This window comes from Silurus aristotelis, assembly GCF_946808225.1.
Source record: "Silurus aristotelis genome assembly, chromosome: 18".
NCBI lineage: Eukaryota > Metazoa > Chordata > Actinopteri > Siluriformes > Siluridae > Silurus > Silurus aristotelis.
Window position 1 is genome coordinate 7,403,804 of NC_139591.1, and position 22,343 is coordinate 7,426,146.

Here is a 22,343-nt window from a genome sequence, read left to right on the forward strand (position 1 = left end):
TGAATAAAAGAAAATAACCCTAGAAATAAATCGGTCTCTTATCTATTACTTTGAAGTGACATGAAATGGAAAGTACCCGAAAGAAACGAAGCAGATACCTTAATGGATTAAGCCCAGGAAATGGGTGATAACATGAAACAATGAGTTTCAATGTGTATAACCTGGGTGTATGTATACTTTTCAATTTAACTGTAAACAAAGATAGATAGATAGATAGATAGATAGATAGATAGATAGATAGATAGATAGATAGATAGATAGATAGATAGATAGATAGATAGATAGAGACATACATACATTCATATAGATAATAGATTACAAATTGAAATAACAAGTCTTGCAGTGATATCTTTAACACACAAAACACCCACATACTTCTTAAGAGAGACAATTATGAACTTGTGCGGCAGCATAATTAAAGCTACTTATCTCTTCACCTCTCACTTCACATATAGATTATATACAACTCAACCAGAAGGCACACAATTGTATTGGATGTCATTAAATGTGTTAGCATTAACCTGTTCAAGCATAAAAATAGCCCTGAGCTCCATGAAGATACGGTTTATTTGGGTTGGAGTGCAAGAGCTTATAGAGCTCTGACCTCAACCCTACTGAAAACCTTCTGTGATGAATTGAAATGCTGACTGCACCCCAGGTCTCTTCACCCGACATCAGTAACTCGCTTTACTAACGCACCTTGTGGCTGAATGAGCACAAATCTCCGCAAGGACACTCCAAAATCTAGTGAAACATCTTCCCAGAAGAGTGGAAGGTATTATAACAGCAACTGGAGACCAAATGTGCAATGGGTTGTTTAAAAAGCATATAAATCATATGGTCAAGTGTCCACAAACCTTTGTCCATATATAGTAAGCCTATTACATAATTAGCATGATGTTCACATTTAAGTCATCTTTGGGTGTGAAACTTTCACTGTTAATTCCTTGCTATGTTGCTGATTCTCATGCCTGTGAATTAGATTTGCTAATGTCATTCCATTAAGAATGAAAATGCAATTTCCTTCAAGAGTATTAATTATAGCTATTTCGAAATGTCATGAAACAAACAAACATTTTAAGAGTTTTGATATTTTGTAGACAATTTCATAGTGAAGAAGAAGCCATTAATTCACAGCTCTTTTAAGGCAGTGGTAGCTCAGTGGTTAAGGCTCTGGGATACTGATCAGAAGGTTCCCGGTCCCCAGTATCACCACGTTTCCTGTCCCCAGTATCACCAAACTGCCATTGTTGGGAGCTTAAACAAGACTCTTAACCCTCTCTATCCCAAGGATGCTGTATCATGGCTGATCCTATGCTCTGGCTATAGCTTTCCAGCCGGCAGGTATATACGAACAAATAAATATGTGACAAATTAAGGCTCTTCTTTTAATATAATCTAAAAATACAATGGAGGGTACTTAATTGGAAAATACAGAGTAACCATAATGCATTTTATTCTATTAGAGTTCTTAAGTATTTTAATATAACTAAGCAGCAATTACTGATGAAATAGCAGTACAGCATTGTTTATTGCCTCTGATGTATGTAACCTGCACTCAAGAGATGCAGGTGTGATTTTACCCTCAACCTTTTTTCTTTTTTTTTTTTTTTTAACAAAGCACTCTAAACTATTATATGGAATCCATTATAAAGACCATTTAGAGGAAAATGAGTATTTGGACACTTTATAATGCTATACTTACAAATGCATACATTCATCATCCACTTTTATAGGGACACCTGTACAATGTACATTTATGCAGTTCTGTAATCAGCCAATCATGCCACAGCAACACAAAACCATGCAAAAACTGCCCAAGAACTTTAGTTAATATTCACTAATCAAACAACAGAATGAAAAATAAGTGTGATCTCTGTGACTTTAACCATGGCATGGTTGTTGGCTCCAGATGGGCTGGTTCCAGGTGGCAGGGTTTCAGAGTCTGCTGATCTCCTGGGATTCTCACACACCAAAGGCTTTTACACAGAATGGTGTGAAAAACAAAACACACTGCGTGTAATTCAAACAATCACTTTTTACCACTGTGGTGAGCAGAAAAGTAACACAGCATGCGCAAACATCAAACAACACATCACATTAGGCTTTATTCTTCTCAGCTGAGAAAAGGAATATGAGGCTTCCATGGGCAAAAAAACACCAACTGGACAGTTAAAAAATTTCAAATCTTCAATTTGTTTGTGCGTTCCTGCTCACCACAGTTGTAAAAAAAATATCTAAGTTAGTGTAGACTTCCTGTCAGCTCATACTCCCTTGATCTCTTGCATGAGCAAGGTGTTCCAGGCTGGAGACAGAATGCTTTCTGTTTTTTTACATCATTATGTATAAACTGTAAAACATGTTGGGTGTGAAATTCTCAGGAGATCAACGGTTATGGAAATTCTCAAACCTGAACATCTGGTACCAACATCCATACCATGATAAAAGTCCCAAAGATCACAATTTAAAAAAAAACCTATTATGATGTTTGATGTGAGCAATAACTGAAGCTGTTAAACTGTCTTTGCATGATATTATATGTTGTGCTAATGCACAAGTGTTCTTACTGAAGTGGATGGTGAGTGTGTGTGTGGGTGTGTGTATACATATATAAATATTCCATTTCAACCATTTGATAAGTATAGGGGAAAATGTGTGTGTGTGTGTGTGTGTGTGTGTGTGTGTGTGTGTGTGTGTGTGTGTGTGTGTGTGTGTCTCTATATACATTTTCCTATATTTCTAAATAGTTAAAAATGTAAGACCATGACCTGATCCAGACAGTTAAAGACATTCGACTTTTCTTGGCTGAGTCTCATAAAAGTCCAGGAAAAGTGAAGGTAAATATTATCCAAATCAGATAAAAGCCAGGTCCACAGGCCCCCAGGTCCACCGAATGCTAACAAATTGAATCCCTGTCCATATTTAATTTTCCGACACTGAAGTTCATGAATAAAAATGAATAGCATTATGTATTTAATATACGTCACTCAGATTCTGTCTCCTAACTTTATAATGCTGTTCACTGCATGCAAAATTCGGATTTGCTTCAAGCATAGCTGCATGTTTAAAAGATCACTGGGTGCTGTGTGTGTGTGTGTGTGTGTGTGTGTGTGTGTGTGTGTGTGTGTGTGTGTGTGTGTGTGAGAGAGTGTGTGTGAGAGAGAGAGAGAGAGAGAGAGAGAGAGAGAGAGAGAGAGAGAGAGAGAGGTGTATTCCTGTGGTCTGAATACACGTGGTTTGTGTTTCATATATAAACAATAAGGTATCCTGTTGATTTCTGCCACATGGGAGTTGAGTGCAGCTTCACTATCGGCTCAGACTGAGAACTTACTTTCACACACAGACAATAGCACTCTCCTCACAACAACTGAGTCATTCAACAAACCCTATCCGTCAAAGGTTCGCTCATGTTGGGCCAGAGCCTCATTAATCATAGCAAAAATTCTATTAACATTTAAACATATAATATAATGTTATATATTACATACAAAAAAAACCAACGACTTGACTTTAATGAAGCTAATAGTCATTTATATTGTCTAATAATAAACTCAACATATTGCTTAAACACTCATTAACATTTCATAATCAATGAAATAACACTGAAGCATGTGTTTGATTTGGTCTAGTGGGAACAAGGTCTTATTGTTTTACTAATATCATTAGATTAGTACATTTGGAGGTTGGAGAGTGAGGACAATTAAGGTAATAAAGAGGAAGGAGAAAAATCTATATTCGTAAATGCCATCTGTTCTGGTTCTGTTTTAACCTCTTTATACTTACATAATGTGTGTACTGTATAATTAAATAAATAAACCTGCTGTTTTACTAACGATAAATTGTGCTTAGTTTTTCTCTCCGGCTCTCACACTGCTTAACAGGAAACTGCTCCTCTATAATTTAATAAACTTTTTATATGTTTCTTGGAAAATTGAGTGAAGGAGAAAAAAGAGAAATGCAGAAGGACCCATATATGCTAAATAAGCATCCAGTAAACCTGCCCAGAGAAATCGGCAAGGCATCATTATAATTTTGTCTGTCCTCACTCAACCATGCTGTTTTTTTTGTGCCATAGTAACCAAGTTAACTTTTTAAAGGAGACATACAGTACTGTTGCGATGTTTGTACTGGGAGCTTTGTATCGAGACTGATTTTTATCTCGGATATGTGATAGCAACTGGCTGACAAAAAGTATGCGACTGAGTTATTGTTGCTAGGATTATACTTATATGAGAATCAATGAAAGTCTAACACTGTTGTTATTACTGTAACCTTTTCACTCCTTTTGTGATTTCTTGGCATGCTATTGTAGCAACCGATAATAACTTCCATGGATCACATTCCTTATTGAATTTTTAGATTTTTTTTTTTTTTACCTCTGGAATCTAAAGAAATGAAAAATAGAAGCAGTGAAAGAGTAGAGGATAGTTAATGGCTTTTTATAAGTGACAGAAACTTATGGAAATTAAGATTTGAGAACATAAAGAAGCCTTTAGTTGCTAATACGGTGATTCACATCTGGCAATTATAATACACTTATTGTACTGACTACTACCAATTATGTGACATTTAATGAGCACTTTGTTCTACCAATCTCAAATTCTTTCAGTCTTTCTACATTCTCAATGCAATCTGGATTTAGCAAACATATACTTAGATCAAACTGTACTGAGGATTTATTTTGTCTACCTTTTACCATGCTCAATGAAGAGACTGTATTACTAACACAAAAAATTCCCAGTATTATGTTTGGAAATGTAAACAGTTCTTTTTTTATGGTTGTTTTTCGGATTATACAATGCAGAATTCATAAAATTAACATATAAGAGTACATTTATTTTTGTATTTGTATTAAGTTTTATTAGGGTGCCTAAGATTTTTGCACAGTACTGTACATGTTTCTGTTTTTGTCGAACTTGTTATTTTAGCCAAAATAAACAATAAAACTGCAGTTTATTTGTTTGTTCATTTGTTTTTTAAGACAAAAGTAAGATATTTTAATTGGTTTAGTCCTTGCTATACAGTAAATTGTGCATAGGACCAAATTAATTCTTATCACATCATTTGCAGGTAATGGTCACATCAGGTAAGTACAGGGGCATTTTTGTTTAGTAAAAGAATAGACAATGTACTAAGCTATATTGAATAAGGAGTGTAACCATTGCCACAAGATCACAAATAAGTGGTTCCAATTCATCAGTTGGAAAAAAAAAGACACAAAAGTAAAAATGCAAAAGAAGGAACCCCAAACTCAAAACACAGATAAGAAATCCATCCAAATGAAGGGATTTTCTCTGTTTTCTCAATTTCACCTGTTAATGTATTTGAATGTAGAACATTAGTGTCTAACTAGTTAGTCTGAATAGTAAGAAGTGTTCAATTAACACACTAAGTTGCTGTGCCAAAATTAGCCTATCAAACATAAAGATATTCAGCACTGCTAGCTGAAACTTAGAAAATTACCAGCAGTAAATAAATCAGTTTTTCCCGGCTCTATAATGAAATATTTGTTAAGTGCATCATTTGAACTAAAAGTGGTGCATGTACATTATAATTTAACAAATTCAACTTGACTACTTATAACTCCCTAATCTTCTCGTCATGTCTAAACAAGTTAAAATAACTAAAATAAGCAGACTATTTGTGGTCCTATTTTTCTTCACCTCAATTTATATATATATATATATATATATATATATATATATATATATATATATATATATATATATATATATATATATATATATATATATGGAGTATTTTTGTTTATTATTTATTAAACCCTCATCCAAGGTAAAGTGTTTATTCCTTTCATTTATGCATAGGAATTATATGATTGGTGGGTAATGGCGGTGGTGGTGGTGGTGGTGCTGGTTAGGGTGGTACTTTGAAAATGTTTAAGAAAAAGAACAAGTTTAAGTAATATTAATTCATGAATGTACATTGTCTTGCTTCTCTGTCAAACATGCTATATAGTATAGAAATATATATCCTGCCCTTTGGATCAGTTTGAACAGCATGAATATTATCTTGCCTTTATTAAACATGCTTGATGTCATCTTTTCAAAGTAATCTCCATCAACCACAAAAGACTCCCGTCTTTGTAAACAAAAAGTTGCATACCTTAAGGGCATTATAAAAAAAGAAATCGCATTGTTCATGCACAATTGTATGCGCCATACTTGAATGATGGCACTGTCAAGCTAAGATCATCTTACTGTTCTGAAACAATTAAAGATGTCTATAGTAATTTGAGAGTTTGTCCATGATAAATAAGTTCCTAAAGCCCAACATCCCCTTTTCTGTATTGAAAAAAAAAAACAACCTATTCAAGCTTAGTGAGCTTTCTCAGTGATCAATGATATACAAAAAGGGAAGAAAAACATATAAAGCTGTACTGATATCTCATATTTATTGGTGGTCTCGTAACCACAGGTTTCAGCATTATTCCACACAAATACAAAAAAAGGAAGTACAGTTCAAGCCTCAAGTACAGTTCAAATGACATGTACTGTACAATAATATTTTTCAATAGCATCTTAGAAGGTTTAAATTATCAAATATTATGTACATACCCCCAAAATACAGACTCTACATACAGTAAGACTGATTGCAGCTTTATCATGCTGATATACTTCTTTTATCTCTTGTTTGGTTGGTAATAATCGATTAATAATAAAGGCAACTTCACACTCTTCCCTGGCAACAAGACAATGTTACTTCATATAAAATGTGGACAAAATATTAGAAATCAGCTATTTGTGTAACTCAATGACCCTACTAATGCAAAAAATAAAAAAAATAAAAAATAAAAACCCTAAACCAGAGTTTTTATGTGGTTTAATTATCGTAATCAAAGGATTTGTCTTATTCTCATTATGAGCCACTTCTGTGTGACCTGACAATTTTTTTTCCAAACAGCATCATATACTGTATGTCTCTCATTTAACAAATATTTTATCAATGTTTTCTTTAAAATTATATTTTACTTAACAAACTATTACCATACTACATATGGGGCACACGAGAACAGCAACATGACCAAACCATTTTCACTGTTACATTCATTTTCAGTACTTCAACATTCAAAAACTAATATAAATGACAAATAAATCCAGATTTCTTCAAAAGACAAAAATAAAAGCATGCATTATTTATTTTTCTTATTCTTAATCAATTATATATAAGTTTAATGACATATTATGATGTATAATATTTTATTATATTAATAATATTTGTTATATTTTTTATATATATTATATATTAATACACATTTCTTTAAAGATTTTAATTTTAAAACCATTCTGAGTTTATTTTAGATTTTTTATTTTAATTCCAAAGATCATCTGTTTTTGACCTGGGTTTACATATATGCCCACATATATCTATATATAATCTGTTTAGCTTTTTTTGGAAATGAAAAAAATGCCATTTGTTAAACAAGGTTAATAGGCACATTACTAATTATAATAATTATTTTATTTTATGTATTTAGCAACAACCGGGAAACCAACACACAACACACAGATACATCCACCTTATTATAACCTTGTTCACCTTGTAAGACCTATGTTGCCATTTTCTTACCCTCAAACTGCTATAATTTCTAACTTATTATTTGATAACACTGGCCTGTCTTTTGTGGTTAAGTACAATTTGTTACGGTAGTACGGTAGTATTACCATGCCATTACTGCGGTGGCCCTTGAGGGCAGGACACACACACACACACACACACACACACACACACACACACACACACACACACACACACACACACACACACACACACACACACTTCAAGAAGTCAAACTATTTACAAATACAATATATTGGCTTCACATCTTACTAGCATAAGTGAAATATCTGGATTCATGTTATTCAGCAATTCTGAGGCTAAATAAATATTCAGTAAACAGATGATTTAGATTGAGTACTGACTTTAAAAGTTTGAGTTTTGGAACAAGTAATAATGCATTCGTATGATCTTTTTCCCCCCTTTACCTGAACAATGCAATATGTTTTCTAATTATGTTGTGAGTAGAAAGGAGAACACAGCATTATTAGATTCAGTGTTTCTTTTAGAACTATCTCTCTCCCCTAATGCTGCCTACTTCACGTCTTCTTGTATTTGATTCTAGCGATGTGGTTTTCATTTTGGAGCTTGGCAAATATTGTTCCATCCAACAGCCTGCTTTATTGGTTTCATACACCTAGCTGTTAGAAATGCCTACCTTCCATTTGCATATCATTATTGAGAAGTCTCCTTTATATAAAATACAAACAATACTGTTGTTGTTTTGAGTTAGGAAAAAAAAAAAAAAAATAGAAGACTCTAACTAAAATATTAGATTGATAGTCTGAATCTATCTATCTATCTATCTATCTATCTATCTATCTGTCTGTCTGTCTGTCTGTCTGTCTGTCTGTCTGTCTGTCTGTCTGTCTGTCTGTCTGTCTGTCCGTCCGTCCGTCCGTCCGTCCGTCCGTCCGTCCGTCCGTCCGTCCGTCCGTCCGTCTGTCCGTCCGTTTTTATGCATTTATGTCTGTCTCTCTGTCTCTGCCAATTGCCAAGTCTGCTAATCTATCTATCTATCTATCTATCTATCTATCTATCTATCTATCTATCTATCTATCTATCTATCTATCTATCTATCTATCTATCTATCCATCCATCCATCCATCCATCCATCCATCCATCCATCCATCCATCCATCCATCCATCCATCCATCCATCCATCCAGTCATCCATCTATCCATCCAGTCATCCATCCATCCAGATGCCCTTCTTCAGGGAGTAACTTACAAAATTGCTTTGATGAAATATAAAGCACATATTTATGCTAGTTTGCTGGGTCAAAGACTAAGAATACCACCAGTCTAAAAAACATTTTATGAAATGTATTTCAGTTTGATAAAAACAAGAGAAGTACATTAAAAAGGAAGCTAAAAAAGTAGTAACTTTAATTTGTGAAGTTTTTTTCTGAAGCCAGCCCATGACTCACTTTTTTGGACAGCCAAGAGAAACCCAACAGAAACAATGCTGAGGCAATTGGTCTACAACAGCAGAATACTACATGTCAGACAAAAATAAATGCCCCCGGAGAGTTGAAGTTTGGAAAAATAGTAGGTATTGTTTCTTTCTTCTGATTTGAGATTCCAACAAATAGACCTACATTTCTTTTCTAGTAAATAAAGCTAGTAAATATAATTATTATCAGTCAAGTACAATCAGGGCTGGTATTTTCAGTTTTTCTAGTTATAAGCAGTTTTAGTAGCTCAGTGTATAAGATGCTGGACCACTAATCAGAGAGTCATGGGTTAAAATTGATATACCTGTGGCATGTGAAAATGAGATATGCAGGTACAGTATGTATTTCACTTACCAGCGTCTGCTTAAATGTGAAATTATTTGTGAACATGGAGAAGAATGGCATTAATATTTGATATGGATCTGTTATTGTTCATTCAGGTAATTTCTTTTACAATGCAATTTAATGATCTTCTATTACATGCTAGTTAAGAATCATTTACACTTGTATTAGTGGCATCTTCTTTATGCTTAGTGTAACTGTTGTTGTTAGGGTGTGTGTTAATTTATTGATTAATAATACATTTCATTTATGTACTAATGAAATTACAAAATGTCCTATTGTAGCTGTAGATGTAGATCAATCTTTAAAATAAAGAGATGTGAGCCATTGTCTGTTGTTGTTTAGTTTTCATTTTTTTTGTTTACTTGTACACATTTATATCAGAAAAAGCACAGGGAAAAAAATGTTTTCAATTTGATGTATATTCTGCTCAAGGTATTTTGTGGTTGGCAAATTGAAGGGACCTCCAGAATCGAGTCAAGGCCAGCCCCTTCAATACAACATGGTTGCATATGATTGCTTTGTCCTGATAAAAAGCACATCAGACATACAGCACGATACATGTGGCTTAACATTAGGTGAGATAAATGTGTGAAAAATGTAAGATGACATTTGCTGGAGCTGCATAAATGGAGATGGTTATCTCTTAGAAAAGTCCAAGCAGAGGGAAATACAGCCATTCTGTCCTCTTTGACTAAGCGAAAATAGAGATGGATTAAGGATTGAAGGAGGCCAAAGCCTTTACCATGCAGTGAACTTTAGGAAATCAACATATTTCACAGCTTTGTGACTGATAAAAGCCAACTTTACAAAACATATAATACAGCAAAATGTGACAAATAATTACTTCCTTTATAACATTCATCTTTTATTATGAACTAATTCAGTCATTTTTCATTTATTTTTGTTTCATAGACTCATTCGGGTAGTCTTTTTTTTAACTCTGCAAACACTTTGCCACTCATAATAAACTCAAATTTCATTTAAAATCAAAGGGTTGTTAAACAGTACAGTTTTCTTTGTATACATATAAACCAATATGAAAAAAAAAAATCTACTGTAATATTAGACAGAAACGAAGAAAATACACCAGGAACAATTGCAGCCTTGTATTAAAAGAAGTTCATGCAGTGCATGAGATTATAGTTAAAAATAGGGTTGATGTGAGCCCTTTATGTAGTTTGATTTCACAAATGTTCTTTAAAATAGAGTAGGGCACACACATGTATGTCTGCTTGGCATGAAGCCTTTAGCTGGTGTGCAGACCTGGGAGATAGTGAATAGAGAGAGTGGGATGGACAAACAGGTGGGATAATGACCACGGCCGCCATCATGTGAGGTGGCTGGGGAAGTGCTGACTGAGGCAACCTGAAACAAAGTCTCCAAAGTGGCCCGACTGTCCTCGACTTGAGTTGGCTCATGCTGGCACACAAAAAGGCCATCTCAGTCAGCAGGCCACTCAATCGATGAAAAGATAATTCCCCCCGCACAGACCTCATGCAATGCTGGGGCCCGTTTGCGAAACCCCGACCAAGAAAGATCAAGCAGAAAGGATATGAGTGGGAAACTTCAAAACCCGCTCATGTTTCTGGGTCCCTGAAAGGGTTTGTATAACACATTCACTTTTTGATGGACTTTCCCATGTTTCCCTGGACAGCCCTTTTTGTGGATGTGTTCGAATAAAGTATCTCTTATGTTAAATTTTTTTTTTTTGGAGAAAGTAAAAGCTATGTGTAAGCTTGTTTTGCAGCGATGCTGGTCGATGTGAGGTCAGTCAGTTTCATGCAGCACTTGGGAGCACATGGAGTACCGCTGACTCCTCGGCTGCCAGGGATTCGGGTGAGTGCAGGGGGACTTGCACCACCATTAAGATTTAAAACCGAACTAGTTGATATTTTTAGACAAGCTATATCTCTTTGCATTATGAGAATAATGAGCATTGCAATAGAGTCCATATCAAAACAGCTTTAGGTTCTTCCATATTTTGTTCCTATATATAGGAGAAAAAAATTATTTGGTTTACTTATTACATAAAGTTTTATTATTTATTTATTATAAAGTAGGCATAAAACAATTTGGCATGTTTTGGCATGGCTTTTTTCCCCCTACAAAATCCAAAAAGTCAATTTGATACAAATATGAGAAAATGAAATACCTTTTGGAAGTGGAAAAAAAAAATTTTTTAGAGATTAAAGGAATTGCTAACAAATTGTTTTTCTCAGGTGCTGACATGGAACGTATATGTTTGATTCTTTTGCTGTTGTATAAATTATTAATAGCTAAAGCACAGTTCAATGGATACAACTGTGATGCCAACTTTCATAGCCGTTTTCCTGGTGAGTATGCCAAAAAAAACAAACAAAAAAATAAACATGTGAATCACTTGTATAGAATAAAAATAAAGTAGTTATTGCATTTAACCCTTTTAAATTCACTGACCCACTAATACATTTTATTTGAAATGTTCATGCACTGAAATTAACATTTATTTCATTTTCCTTTTTTCTCTTCTTTTCTTTTGATCTCTATAGCTGAGCGGGACATCAGCGTGTATTGTGGAGTACAAACCATCACTCTAAAGATTAACTTCTGCCCAGTGCTTTTCTCTGGCTACACTGACACTGACCTGGCCCTCAACGGACGTCATGGTGATGCCCACTGCCGGGGGTTCATTAACAACAACACCTTCCCTACAGTGGTGTTGTTCAGCATCAGCCTTAGCACACTGGAGGCCTGCGGCAACATGCTAGTGGTAGGACATTGGTCTTGGTCTGAAATACTAACCTTGTGCATTCTTCCCAGTGTTAAAAGATTCAAATGAAACAGTGATATACTGGAGCAAGTGTGAGAGAGTGTTCATAAGGTTTATTCAGTGTGTAAGATCTATACATGCTTTTTAAAAATGATAGATTGTAAGGCCATATAGATAATTTATTGTCTAAACAGCAGAAGTGGTTCTCAATGCCATATAATCCATAAGTTAAGTTTGTTTAACTGACATCACAACATCCATAAAAAGCTTAAGTGTTGTTCAGGTTATATCATTTGACTAGAAGGTTTGCTTTGCACTCAGTTATGCGATAAGTTTGACACATTTGATAAAAGCTCTGATTTGGATATTAGTGCTGTGTGCAAAATTTTCACTGATAAGGTGAGAAGTTGATGTTAGCAGGAACACAGCTTTAGCATGCATGACAAGCTGTTTGTCTGTGTGTGTGTGTGTGTATTTATGCAGGTCTCCACAGCTCAGGGGCCCAATGCATATGGGAACCTTTCGTTGGTGCAGATCGGGAATATATCAGGGTACATCGACACACCTGACCCTCCTACTGTCATCAGCTATCTGCCTGGACTGCTCTATAAGTTCAGCTGCAGCTATCCACTGGAGTACCTGGTGAACAACACGCAGCTGGCATCGTAAGTGCTTCTCTTTACAATTCCCTCTTACAGGCTGCTTAATACACTCTGATACTGCCCATAATGTCCTGGCAAGCTTTCATATGGGTGCCAATATTTTTTTAATTATGATGCACTTTATGCATTGTTAATGCAAATAAAGCATAGATGATAGTTTTTTGAAAGTGTCTAAAGTCAGTATGTCTAATGGTTGGCTTTGTGTATCTTCTCTAATAGACATTATGCCTTGATCACAGCATGACAAGGTACTAATGACCATTAACAAATTCTAGAAATGACATTCAGACGCAATTCTGCTAATGCTCCTCATCCAGCTCACTTTTCTAATTATTTATTAAATTCTCTTCATTTATTGCTAACTTTTTGATTAGTATGCCTGAACCTTCTCTCAGGTCACCGTCTTTTTGCCAAATTGATTTAGAAAAAAAGACAGAAAAGCAAGTCATCTGGTGATATTTTTTTGGTGCTAGCATGGAAAACAAAATCACAATCTGGTTTTGTTATATAATGAATAATTGCATTTAAATCCAAACAGTTTTCATAAAACTGTGCATGCAGTGCATCTACGATACACAGAACCTATATGGAGGATTATAGACTTAATAATGGCTGTTTTAGCTGATGATATGAAAGCATGTTGCAGGAATGAGTGACCTTGTTTCCCATGCAATGCCTGAGTAAAAGGAAGAAAATGCTTATCTGACTTAGGTATAAAAAGTGTTTTTCCTATACCTATTTTGTGTGGTTTTTGAGATCCCTCTGATTATGTGCAACTTTAAAATCTTAAGATTAAGTTAATATTTTGGCAAGACAAACATATAAAGGAGCAGGCATGCAGAGAGAAGATTGTGCAAGGTAAAGCAGAGGCTTTAGTCAGTGATCTTTATCAGGAGTACCAGCAGTGACATGGTTTCTATTTTGGATCTTATAAAATGGCCATTTTATAAAATCTAGTATTTTTTTTCTTAAAGGTCTGCTGCAGCGATTTCAGTAAAAGAGAGCAATGGTACTTTTGTAAGCACACTGAACTTACTGCTGTACAATGTAAGTAGCTCTGTTTACTCTGTCTCATGCTGTGATTGAACTTTTATATAATAGGCATACACTATTCTTTTTTTAACAAAGTATATTGATCTGAAGTTGTTTCTTTAACACATACAAACCTTACCCAAAAGGGATCGGTGTGGCTGCAGGTTTTCGTTCCAGCTTTATAGGAACCACACCTAAGAGTTGTTCAAAGATGCACATCAACTGATGAAAGAAGTGGAATCAGGTGTAGCTTCGGCTTGGGTAGAAAGAAAACCTGTCGCCATGCCGGCCCTTTGTAGAGATCGGTGACTCCTGGTGTAGAATATCTCTTTCTCAATATGCTGTATTTAACATCATAGACAATAAACAATCAGGGTTTGAACAATAAGGGTAGAAATAATATATTAAATAATTAAATAAAAGTGCTGGTAATTTATTTTGTTCTTCGCAATTAGTCATTGATGTGTGAGTTTTTCTTGCGTTATAGGACTCTACATATGTCCAACATTTGGCCATTCCAATGGCTGGCCTCACTCTGAAAACTCGTGTGTTTGCTGCCGTCAAAGCCACAAACTTGGACAGAAGGTTACTATTACTTTCAAAGTCTCATCCCCCTCTTTTTATCTTTTGTCTTTGTTTCTATTATCTTTTACCATGGATAGATTTCTCTTTCTCTTTTTCCTTTACTGCCTGTCCATTGATAACATCTCTCGGGAAAAACATGTTTTATTCTTCTTTGTTTTTCAATTCTTTCTTTTTTTTTATTTAAATATAATGCTTTATAAAATATTTCTTTCCTCATTAATTCACTTTGCTTTATTCTTTCACCCTTCATTTGTCAAAGGAACAAACAATGTATGTGTCAGCTGAATATTACACATTAACTTTCTGTACCCTCAGTCCACTTTGTCTTATTGGTTATCCTAACTGGGCCATGTAAACAGAAAACACACTCACTGGAAGTGATTTAACACTGACCTTTCTTGATAATGGCAATCCTCCTTATTAAAACTAAAATCCATATCACATTCCATGTCCAATTTTTATGGTTTAATGAACATATCCCATACTTACTATCTTTTCAGGTGGAATGTGCTGATGGATTACTGTTACACAACTCCATCCGGCAATCCCAACGACAAGCTTCGATATGATCTTTTCGTTGGGTAATTATGTGTCCTGTGTTGTCACATGAACAGTAGGGTGCTTGTTAGCACTTGCACTTGTGGTTTTGTGAATATGATAATGTGTCTATGTAAGCTGAAGCTGAACATCTCATATCCCACTTCTTGTCCTCTGGGGAAGGTGTGACAAGGACCCTCAGACGACAGTGTTCGAAAATGGAAAGAGTCAGATGGGGCGTTTCTCCTTTGAGGTGTTCCGTTTCGTCAAGCACAAGAATCAGAAGATGTCTACCGTCTTCCTGCACTGTGTGACCAAGCTGTGCCGCTCAGATGACTGCCCCATGCTTGTGCCGGTGACACTTTTTTGTTCGGCACAATATGTGCAAATCTTCCTAAAACATAACACTATCATACTGCATCAGCTGAAAGCATGGATGGAAGGATAATTATAACTTAACATTTTGCTTTAAAACAGATTTGTGGAATGCGTAAGAAACGGGATGCAAACGAGAATACAGAGCCTCATGCAGTATCTGGAAATGCTGTTATAACTGCAGGACCCATCATCACTAGAAGTGGTAAAAAAAAAACCAACATAATTTTATACACCTTTTTATATTTTTTTCATATATATATATATATATATATATATATATATATATATATATATATATACATATATATATATATATATATATATATATATATATATATATATATATATATATATATATATATATATATATAAATAGCTTAAAACTATTAAAATACACTATATGGACAAAAGTTTGAGGACACCTGGTCATAATATCCATATGTGCTTTTAAAACATCTCATTTCACATTCACATTTGCTTCTATAATAACCTCCACTCTTCTGGGAAGATGCTTCACTAGATTTTGGAGTGTGCTGGTGCTTATTCAGACACAGGGGTGATGGTCAGGTACTGATGTGGGTTTGTGAGGCCTGGGATGTTCCAAAGGTGTTCAACACCTGCAACAGGTCACGGTCTCCTAGTTTTAATGAAAGGGAAATTTAAAGGTAATGTATTTAAAGATATCCTATACAATTGTGTGCTTTAAACCTTTTGTATACCCACATGGCTGGACAAATCTGATATCCCAATAATTTTGCCTAGATAGTGTAGATTTGGCTACTTTCAATTTCTCTTTTTCTACTTTTCTCACATCTCACATAATAATTTCTTTCACTCCCATAGATGAAACTCCAACCAACAACTCTCAGCTGGGTAAGCTCTTTTTTTTTATTTTTTTTTTTTATCTCTCTTTGCTTTTAACTCAGATACAGAACTGATGAAGGATGAGGTTTATTCATTCTCATTGTAAATAAGAATTTCTTAAGAGGCACCTATGAGAAATATGAAGAGCCTGTTACAAAGTAAGCAGAATAGAATACGGTCTAAAAGCATCGTCATGAAAGGAATTGCAGAATCACTGAAGGGATTTGTGTGTGTGTGTGTGTGTGTGTGTGTGTGTGTGTGTGTGTGTGTGTGTGTGTGTGTGTTTCAGTTCTAGTAAACAGTGGTCCATTCAAGATGAACTCAGTAACGAGTGCTCTCATATCTGGCATTGTCATCCTGGCTGTAATGAGCATGTGCTTCTTCATCTTCTCTCTGACGCTCCTGAAAGGAAAGCGGCCACCTCCAATGCCACTGTCTGTGGCTCACAATCCTGCTTTCAGCTAAACACACACAACCCAGACAAACACACAATGATTAACATTTATCAGAAATGTATTTGATTTGGACTGAATTAGGTTGAATTTTGGTTCATATAATTAAACAAGAGTCTTAAATGAAACATTGTCATGATACTGTTAATACAATATACTGAATTTATAAAATTAAGCTAACAAAAACAATAAACAATGCACTTTGAACAGCACACATACAGTAGCTACACATACATTCATGTAACAGAATTTCACCCTTCAGAGCAATCCAGATTGGCATATAAAACATATTAAAATGTAAGTGTAGTACACAAAGATTAAAGCAAAACAGGACAATTTAGACATTAATTTATCAGCACTGTGCAAGCGATGCAGTTCTTCCTGGATTCTATGGATAAATAAAAGTCATATTACCTTCTATAATGCATTCTGAAATAGCAAATAGATTTGAATGAAATATCTTATTTTTTATAGATTTGTTGAAATTGTTAAGCAAGCCTACAGCTCTGTTTATACATATATTTAAGTAACAGCGTGGATCCAAATCTGTGAGAGTAAATCTTAACTTAAAGTCAATACCTCAGTCTCTCACCATCTGATTGCAGGGTGTAGGATCTATTATCTTTACGTGCATAGAAACAGGAATATTTTACACTTTCTAAACAGTTATCACATTGTGCCACAGTTATTAGGCTAAGATAAAGTCAGGGTATTAGATATGAGCGAGAGAGACTGGGTACAACACATTATAGTAAGAAGGAGCCTAATGAATGTGGTTGCCATGAATAACAATGTTACTATATATAAAACTATGGAGTTCTAATAAATTGTACCTCTTCTTATTTATTAGTACTTTTCTGTTTATTTTATAATCATCTTTGTTTCTTTTCTGATCTTAGTACCTAGGACATTTTATTACTTAAAAAAAACAACAAAGAAAAACAATTAAAAACATGTTTCACCCTCAATTTTTAAAATGTATGGTTCTACAATGTTACAATAAAGTAAATTGTTCATTTGAATGTATTTTTTTTTTTAATTGTTGTTAAATGTATTGTAACAATGAACAATAAAAATCTAGAATGAGTTAGATACAAAGAAGCAGTCAAAGAAGTTGAAACTTAATATACAAAAGTTAGGAAAAGGATTTTGGGACACAATGAACATCTTGGTCAGTGTTTGAGTAAAAATATATGCAAATGTGTAAATATTACCATATTCGTTTATAGCCAATGTGACATCTAATTTAAATCATGCATGAATAATGATTGTTCAAGTACATGTTCAGAATTTCCAAGGGAACAAAATGATTGCACTTGTACGACAGATGGCAAAAAAGCAATTTCTTTGCACCTTGAGTAGTCCTATAGCCTTGTCTTTCTGATTATTAAAGCAAGGTAATAATAGGTAATAAGTCAGGGATGGCGATGAATGTCGCACTGCTGTGAAGCAGAAAGAGAAGCTGTTTGGTGAAAGCAGACATTATAATATTACTTCACACATAAATTGCAAAGGTCATTTAATGTTTTTGCATTAATGCTCTTTAAAAAAAAAATACCACAGTGATTTTTGTGAATTTTTGTGAATTTTATTACAGACTAGAAGCTACATTTTACCTAGGTTGACTGATCAACAACGAGTGCCTGTATTACAATGTGATAAATGAATGCTTTCTAATTTCAGAATTAATGAAAAATATCCTTAGCAATCGTCCACTAAAATGAGAACTGAGAAAAAGAAAGAAAGAAAGTAAACGTATGCATAAATACATCACCTGAATGTAAGTAAGAATGAGTGAGTAAGAATGTGATGATAGAGTGCAGCACCATTTACACTTCCTGATTATTTGCAACAAGGAGACTGCTTTTCCCACCCCACTTTTAGCCATTATTTCAAAGTACTTAGAAACTGTTGTTGGGCTGAGGACATGGAGGGTGTATTTTCAGTACCCTGGACAGCACCCATTGGTCTTGGAGTCTTTGTATTTTGCAACTTCCAACCAGGAGAAACCAAAATACTTGCTCTGTCACTGCCCCTTGACACTCCTGCTTTCTTAACTTATTCTTCCCAGTTTATGCAGTGATGTCAAATCACCATTAGTTATACTGTATTAGTTATACTGTATATACTGTAAAAAAATATTAGTCAGCAAAGACAGATTTTTCTATCTGTTTGAGGATAAAAAATATACATAACTCATCAAATTGTGCTGGCTAGCTTCTTGCTACCTAAAAATGACCATAAGAATGTCAGTTTTTTTCCCCCCACTTTGTGTGTCAAATTTTCCAAAAATGCATTGCATACTGTATAGTAAAATCTAACTAATGTAACAGACTCTTCTTCTTCCGGCTGCTCCCATTAGGGGTCGCCACAGCGGATCATCCGTCTCCATACCACCTTGTCCTCTACATCTGCCTCTTTCACACCAACTACCTCCATGTCTTCCCTCACCACATCCATGAACCTCCTCCTTGGCCTTCCTCTTTTCCACATACCTGGTGGCTCCATCCTCAGCATTCTTCTACCAATATAATTCATGTCCCTCATCTGCACATGTCCAAACCATCTCAATCTCGCCTCCCTCACCTTGTCACCAAAACGTCCTACATGCGCTGTCCCTCTAATAAACTCATTTCTAATCTTGTCCATCCTCATCACTCCCAAAGAAAATACAGACAGTAACAGACTGATATGTCTTAATGTATATTTGGTTTCTGAGAACTAATTCAAAGCAACTCCAAGATTTTACCTGTCAATGGCATTAGTTAAATAGAACATTAGAGATGTGGGTTATTTTTTTCTGCTAGTTCTGTCTGCACCCATACATGCCAACAGACAACCTTGACAATTTCTGCTTAGTTGACCTTGACTAGAACTTTAGATACTTTGACCACTTCTGCCTGTCTGTACATGTTTCTATTTCTATCTGGCCTTTATAAAAAAAAAACTCTCAGAGAAAATTAATAACTTTGTCTTCCACCTACTTTACCTCATTCACACACTTTTTTAATTCATTGGTATGTGAATGCACTGTGCCTATAAAATCATTTTGAATATATAATTGTTCTTAAAAAATAAAAAAGGTACTAAATTATTACTTTAAAGGTACATTATATGCATGTAAAAGTGCCAACATGCTCACATGGAATGTACAGGCTTTACTAAGAGGCATGGGAACACTACAATTAATAGAGCAAATGCTAGTTATTACAAAAATCTTTTTATCTTCTGCTCAATGGTTAAAATGACAATCCTCATGTGTACTACTGAGTGAATTTCTAAACTGTTTCTAAAATCTTTGGGCTACTACTCTAGACTGGTTCTGAGCTGTCTCTTGCTTCTGAGCAGCTGTCTAATTAGTACTATGCTGTTATAATTACTGTGATCTGATTTAATTTCATCCCCGAATATAACAGTAAATGCACTGCGATTTGCTTGTGCAAGAGGCCTCCATGGCCCTGTGTGAACCAAAGAGATATTGATCATAGTGTGACTGACTGTGATGTGCTATGCTTGGTTGCACCATTGCATCCACACACAGCAGCTGTCAGAAACTACTAGACCTATACCAAAGTTTATTCACCTAAACCAGAATGGAGCCTGTGAGTCTGGAATTTAGTATTGACATGTACACACACAAACACACAAAAAGGAAAACTAATCTCATTTATCAAAATAAATTAAATTACCAGCATAAATAAATCTCATAGCTCGTGCTGCCACATTTTCTTTTACCTACCCCTGCAGCACAACAAAATATTAATCTAGTGGTAAATCTTTTACAGAGAACAAAATACATTTGCTAATAAAGAACTGTGAGTTATTCATTTTACAAGTTAATTGTGACTATTTTTGTCTGTGGAAACCTGGGCTTACACTAAATATTTGGTGTCGCTACCGGAGACACGGTCTCATGTGTCGTATGTAAAAATTGTAGAAAGGGGCCACGCCTATGGGCTTCCCTCAGATGAGATTACACAAACATCAGTTGCCTGACATCAGTCTCTATACACAACATGTTCTACAAGGACAAGATATTCCCCTGGAGTACAGGCCAGACATACAAACGACGCAAATACATTGTCATTGGTAAAAGATGCAATGAAACCTGCTGCTCTAAAGTCCTTTATATGAAAAGAACAAGATGTTATTCTATAACAATGTTGTGAATATGGTGTTAAAGTATTCTTAAGATGTAAGAAATAACTAGGTCTATTTGAAAAACATCAACAGAAAAAATACACTGTGGTAATGTAAAAATCAGAATGACTACTAGGAAATAAAAACACAACTGTATAGAATAAAATATATTATATGTCTTTAAGCTTAATATAATGTAATTGGATAGAATGCCACACCTATAGCATTGTCTGATCAAGTCACAAACACAATTGTGTACTGGAAGCAATAGATATTAAAATAATTCATCAAATAAAAATGTATTTAATAATTTAATATATTTATAATATAAGGTTATTATACTATAAACCTCAGGTTTTCCATTATATTTTAAGTATCATTAGCTGATACATTATTACCTTCCATCTTACAAAACAATATATCAGCTGTAGTTTCTAGGTAGCAGCAAGTGAATTTAAAAGACAATAAAAGCTACTAATATCCTGCATATAAATTTCAGTATAGCAAAATTGAATTAACACCTACAGTGCTGATGTTACTCTTTTAGAGTTTATATGTGCCCACAATGACATATAAACTCGGGTCAGCATGGGCACTCTGACCAGTCTGGGGTTACACAGCCCCATATGCCACCAGCTGTGATGCACTTTTTTAGCAATTTGTACTACAGTAGCTCTTCTGATGAGCTAGCCTGTACTCCCTATGCACATCAGTGCACCTTTTGGAGGTCATGACCCTTTTACAAGTCCACTGGATGTCCTTTTTTAACCAATTTTAGTAGATACTAATCACTGCATACCAGAAACGACCAAGAAAAACCTGCCATTTTGGTAAACAGTCATCATGCCATCATAATTTGTTGAATATGTTCATTAACTACTTGTCATTGTCCACTTTGATAGGAACACCTATACACCTGCTCATATATATGTAGTTATCCAATCATAAAACCATGTTGCAGCAGCACAATGTATAATATCATGCAGATACAGGTCAAGGACCCCAGTTAATGTTCACATTAAAAAACAGAATGTGGAAAAAAGTGATTTCTGTCACATTAACCGTGGCATAGATTTTTATTTTAATGCAACAGTCTCAGAATGTATGTCAAGATGAAATATCTTTTTTTTTCATTCTGTCTAGTGACAGGCCTGGGGATAAAAAGAAAGCAATCCAATAATTGTTTTAAATGAGTGTATAAACTTTCATGTCATTGAAAAGATGAAACTTGACTCTGTAGAACTGAAATAGAACAAAAATGACAAAATATAAGCAGAATAATTTAGCCTTCAGACATTTGAAATGTATTCAACATGTTGCCTTAGCAATAACAAAACAAAAAAACTAGGTTATTAAATTTATATTCAGATATAAATCTAAACTAAACTATACACTACATATATGTATATACAGTGCACACACACACACACACACACAGACACACACACACACACACACACACACACACACACACACACACACACACACACACACACAAAATGTTTTTTTTTTAAAACAGTTTAACAGTTTACCAGTTTTTATTGCCCTAATTTTTTTAATTGTTTCAT

At 34.7% G+C, this 22,343-nt stretch overlaps 1 protein-coding gene across 1 annotated transcript; it reads left to right on the forward strand.

Moving 5' to 3' along the window:
* Positions 1–10,434: 10,434 nt before the first annotated feature.
* zpld1a (zona pellucida-like domain containing 1a) lies at positions 10,435–17,654 on the forward strand. Its single transcript, XM_083567644.1, has 11 exons — positions 10,435–11,212; positions 11,596–11,709; positions 11,905–12,125; positions 12,609–12,790; positions 13,762–13,834; positions 14,307–14,404; positions 14,905–14,985; positions 15,125–15,296; positions 15,419–15,521; positions 16,163–16,192; positions 16,473–17,654. Exons 2-11 carry the CDS (start codon positions 11,604–11,606, stop codon positions 16,646–16,648), a joined length of 1,242 nt encoding a protein of 413 aa, XP_083423770.1. The 5' UTR covers positions 10,435–11,212; positions 11,596–11,603; the 3' UTR covers positions 16,649–17,654.
* The last annotated feature ends 4,689 nt before the right edge of the window (positions 17,655–22,343 follow it).

Excerpts from the sequence above, each read along its gene's own strand:
- zpld1a (XM_083567644.1), top strand. The coding sequence starts at position 11,604 with ATGGAACGTATATGTTTGATTCTTTTGCTGTTGTATAAATTATTAATA. Across the intron at positions 14,986-15,124 it reads CGATATGATCTTTTCGTTGG|GTGTGACAAGGACCCTCAGA; the intron begins GTAATTATGTGT and ends CCTCTGGGGAAG. Across the intron at positions 15,522-16,162 it reads ACCCATCATCACTAGAAGTG|ATGAAACTCCAACCAACAAC; the intron begins GTAAAAAAAAAA and ends TCACTCCCATAG.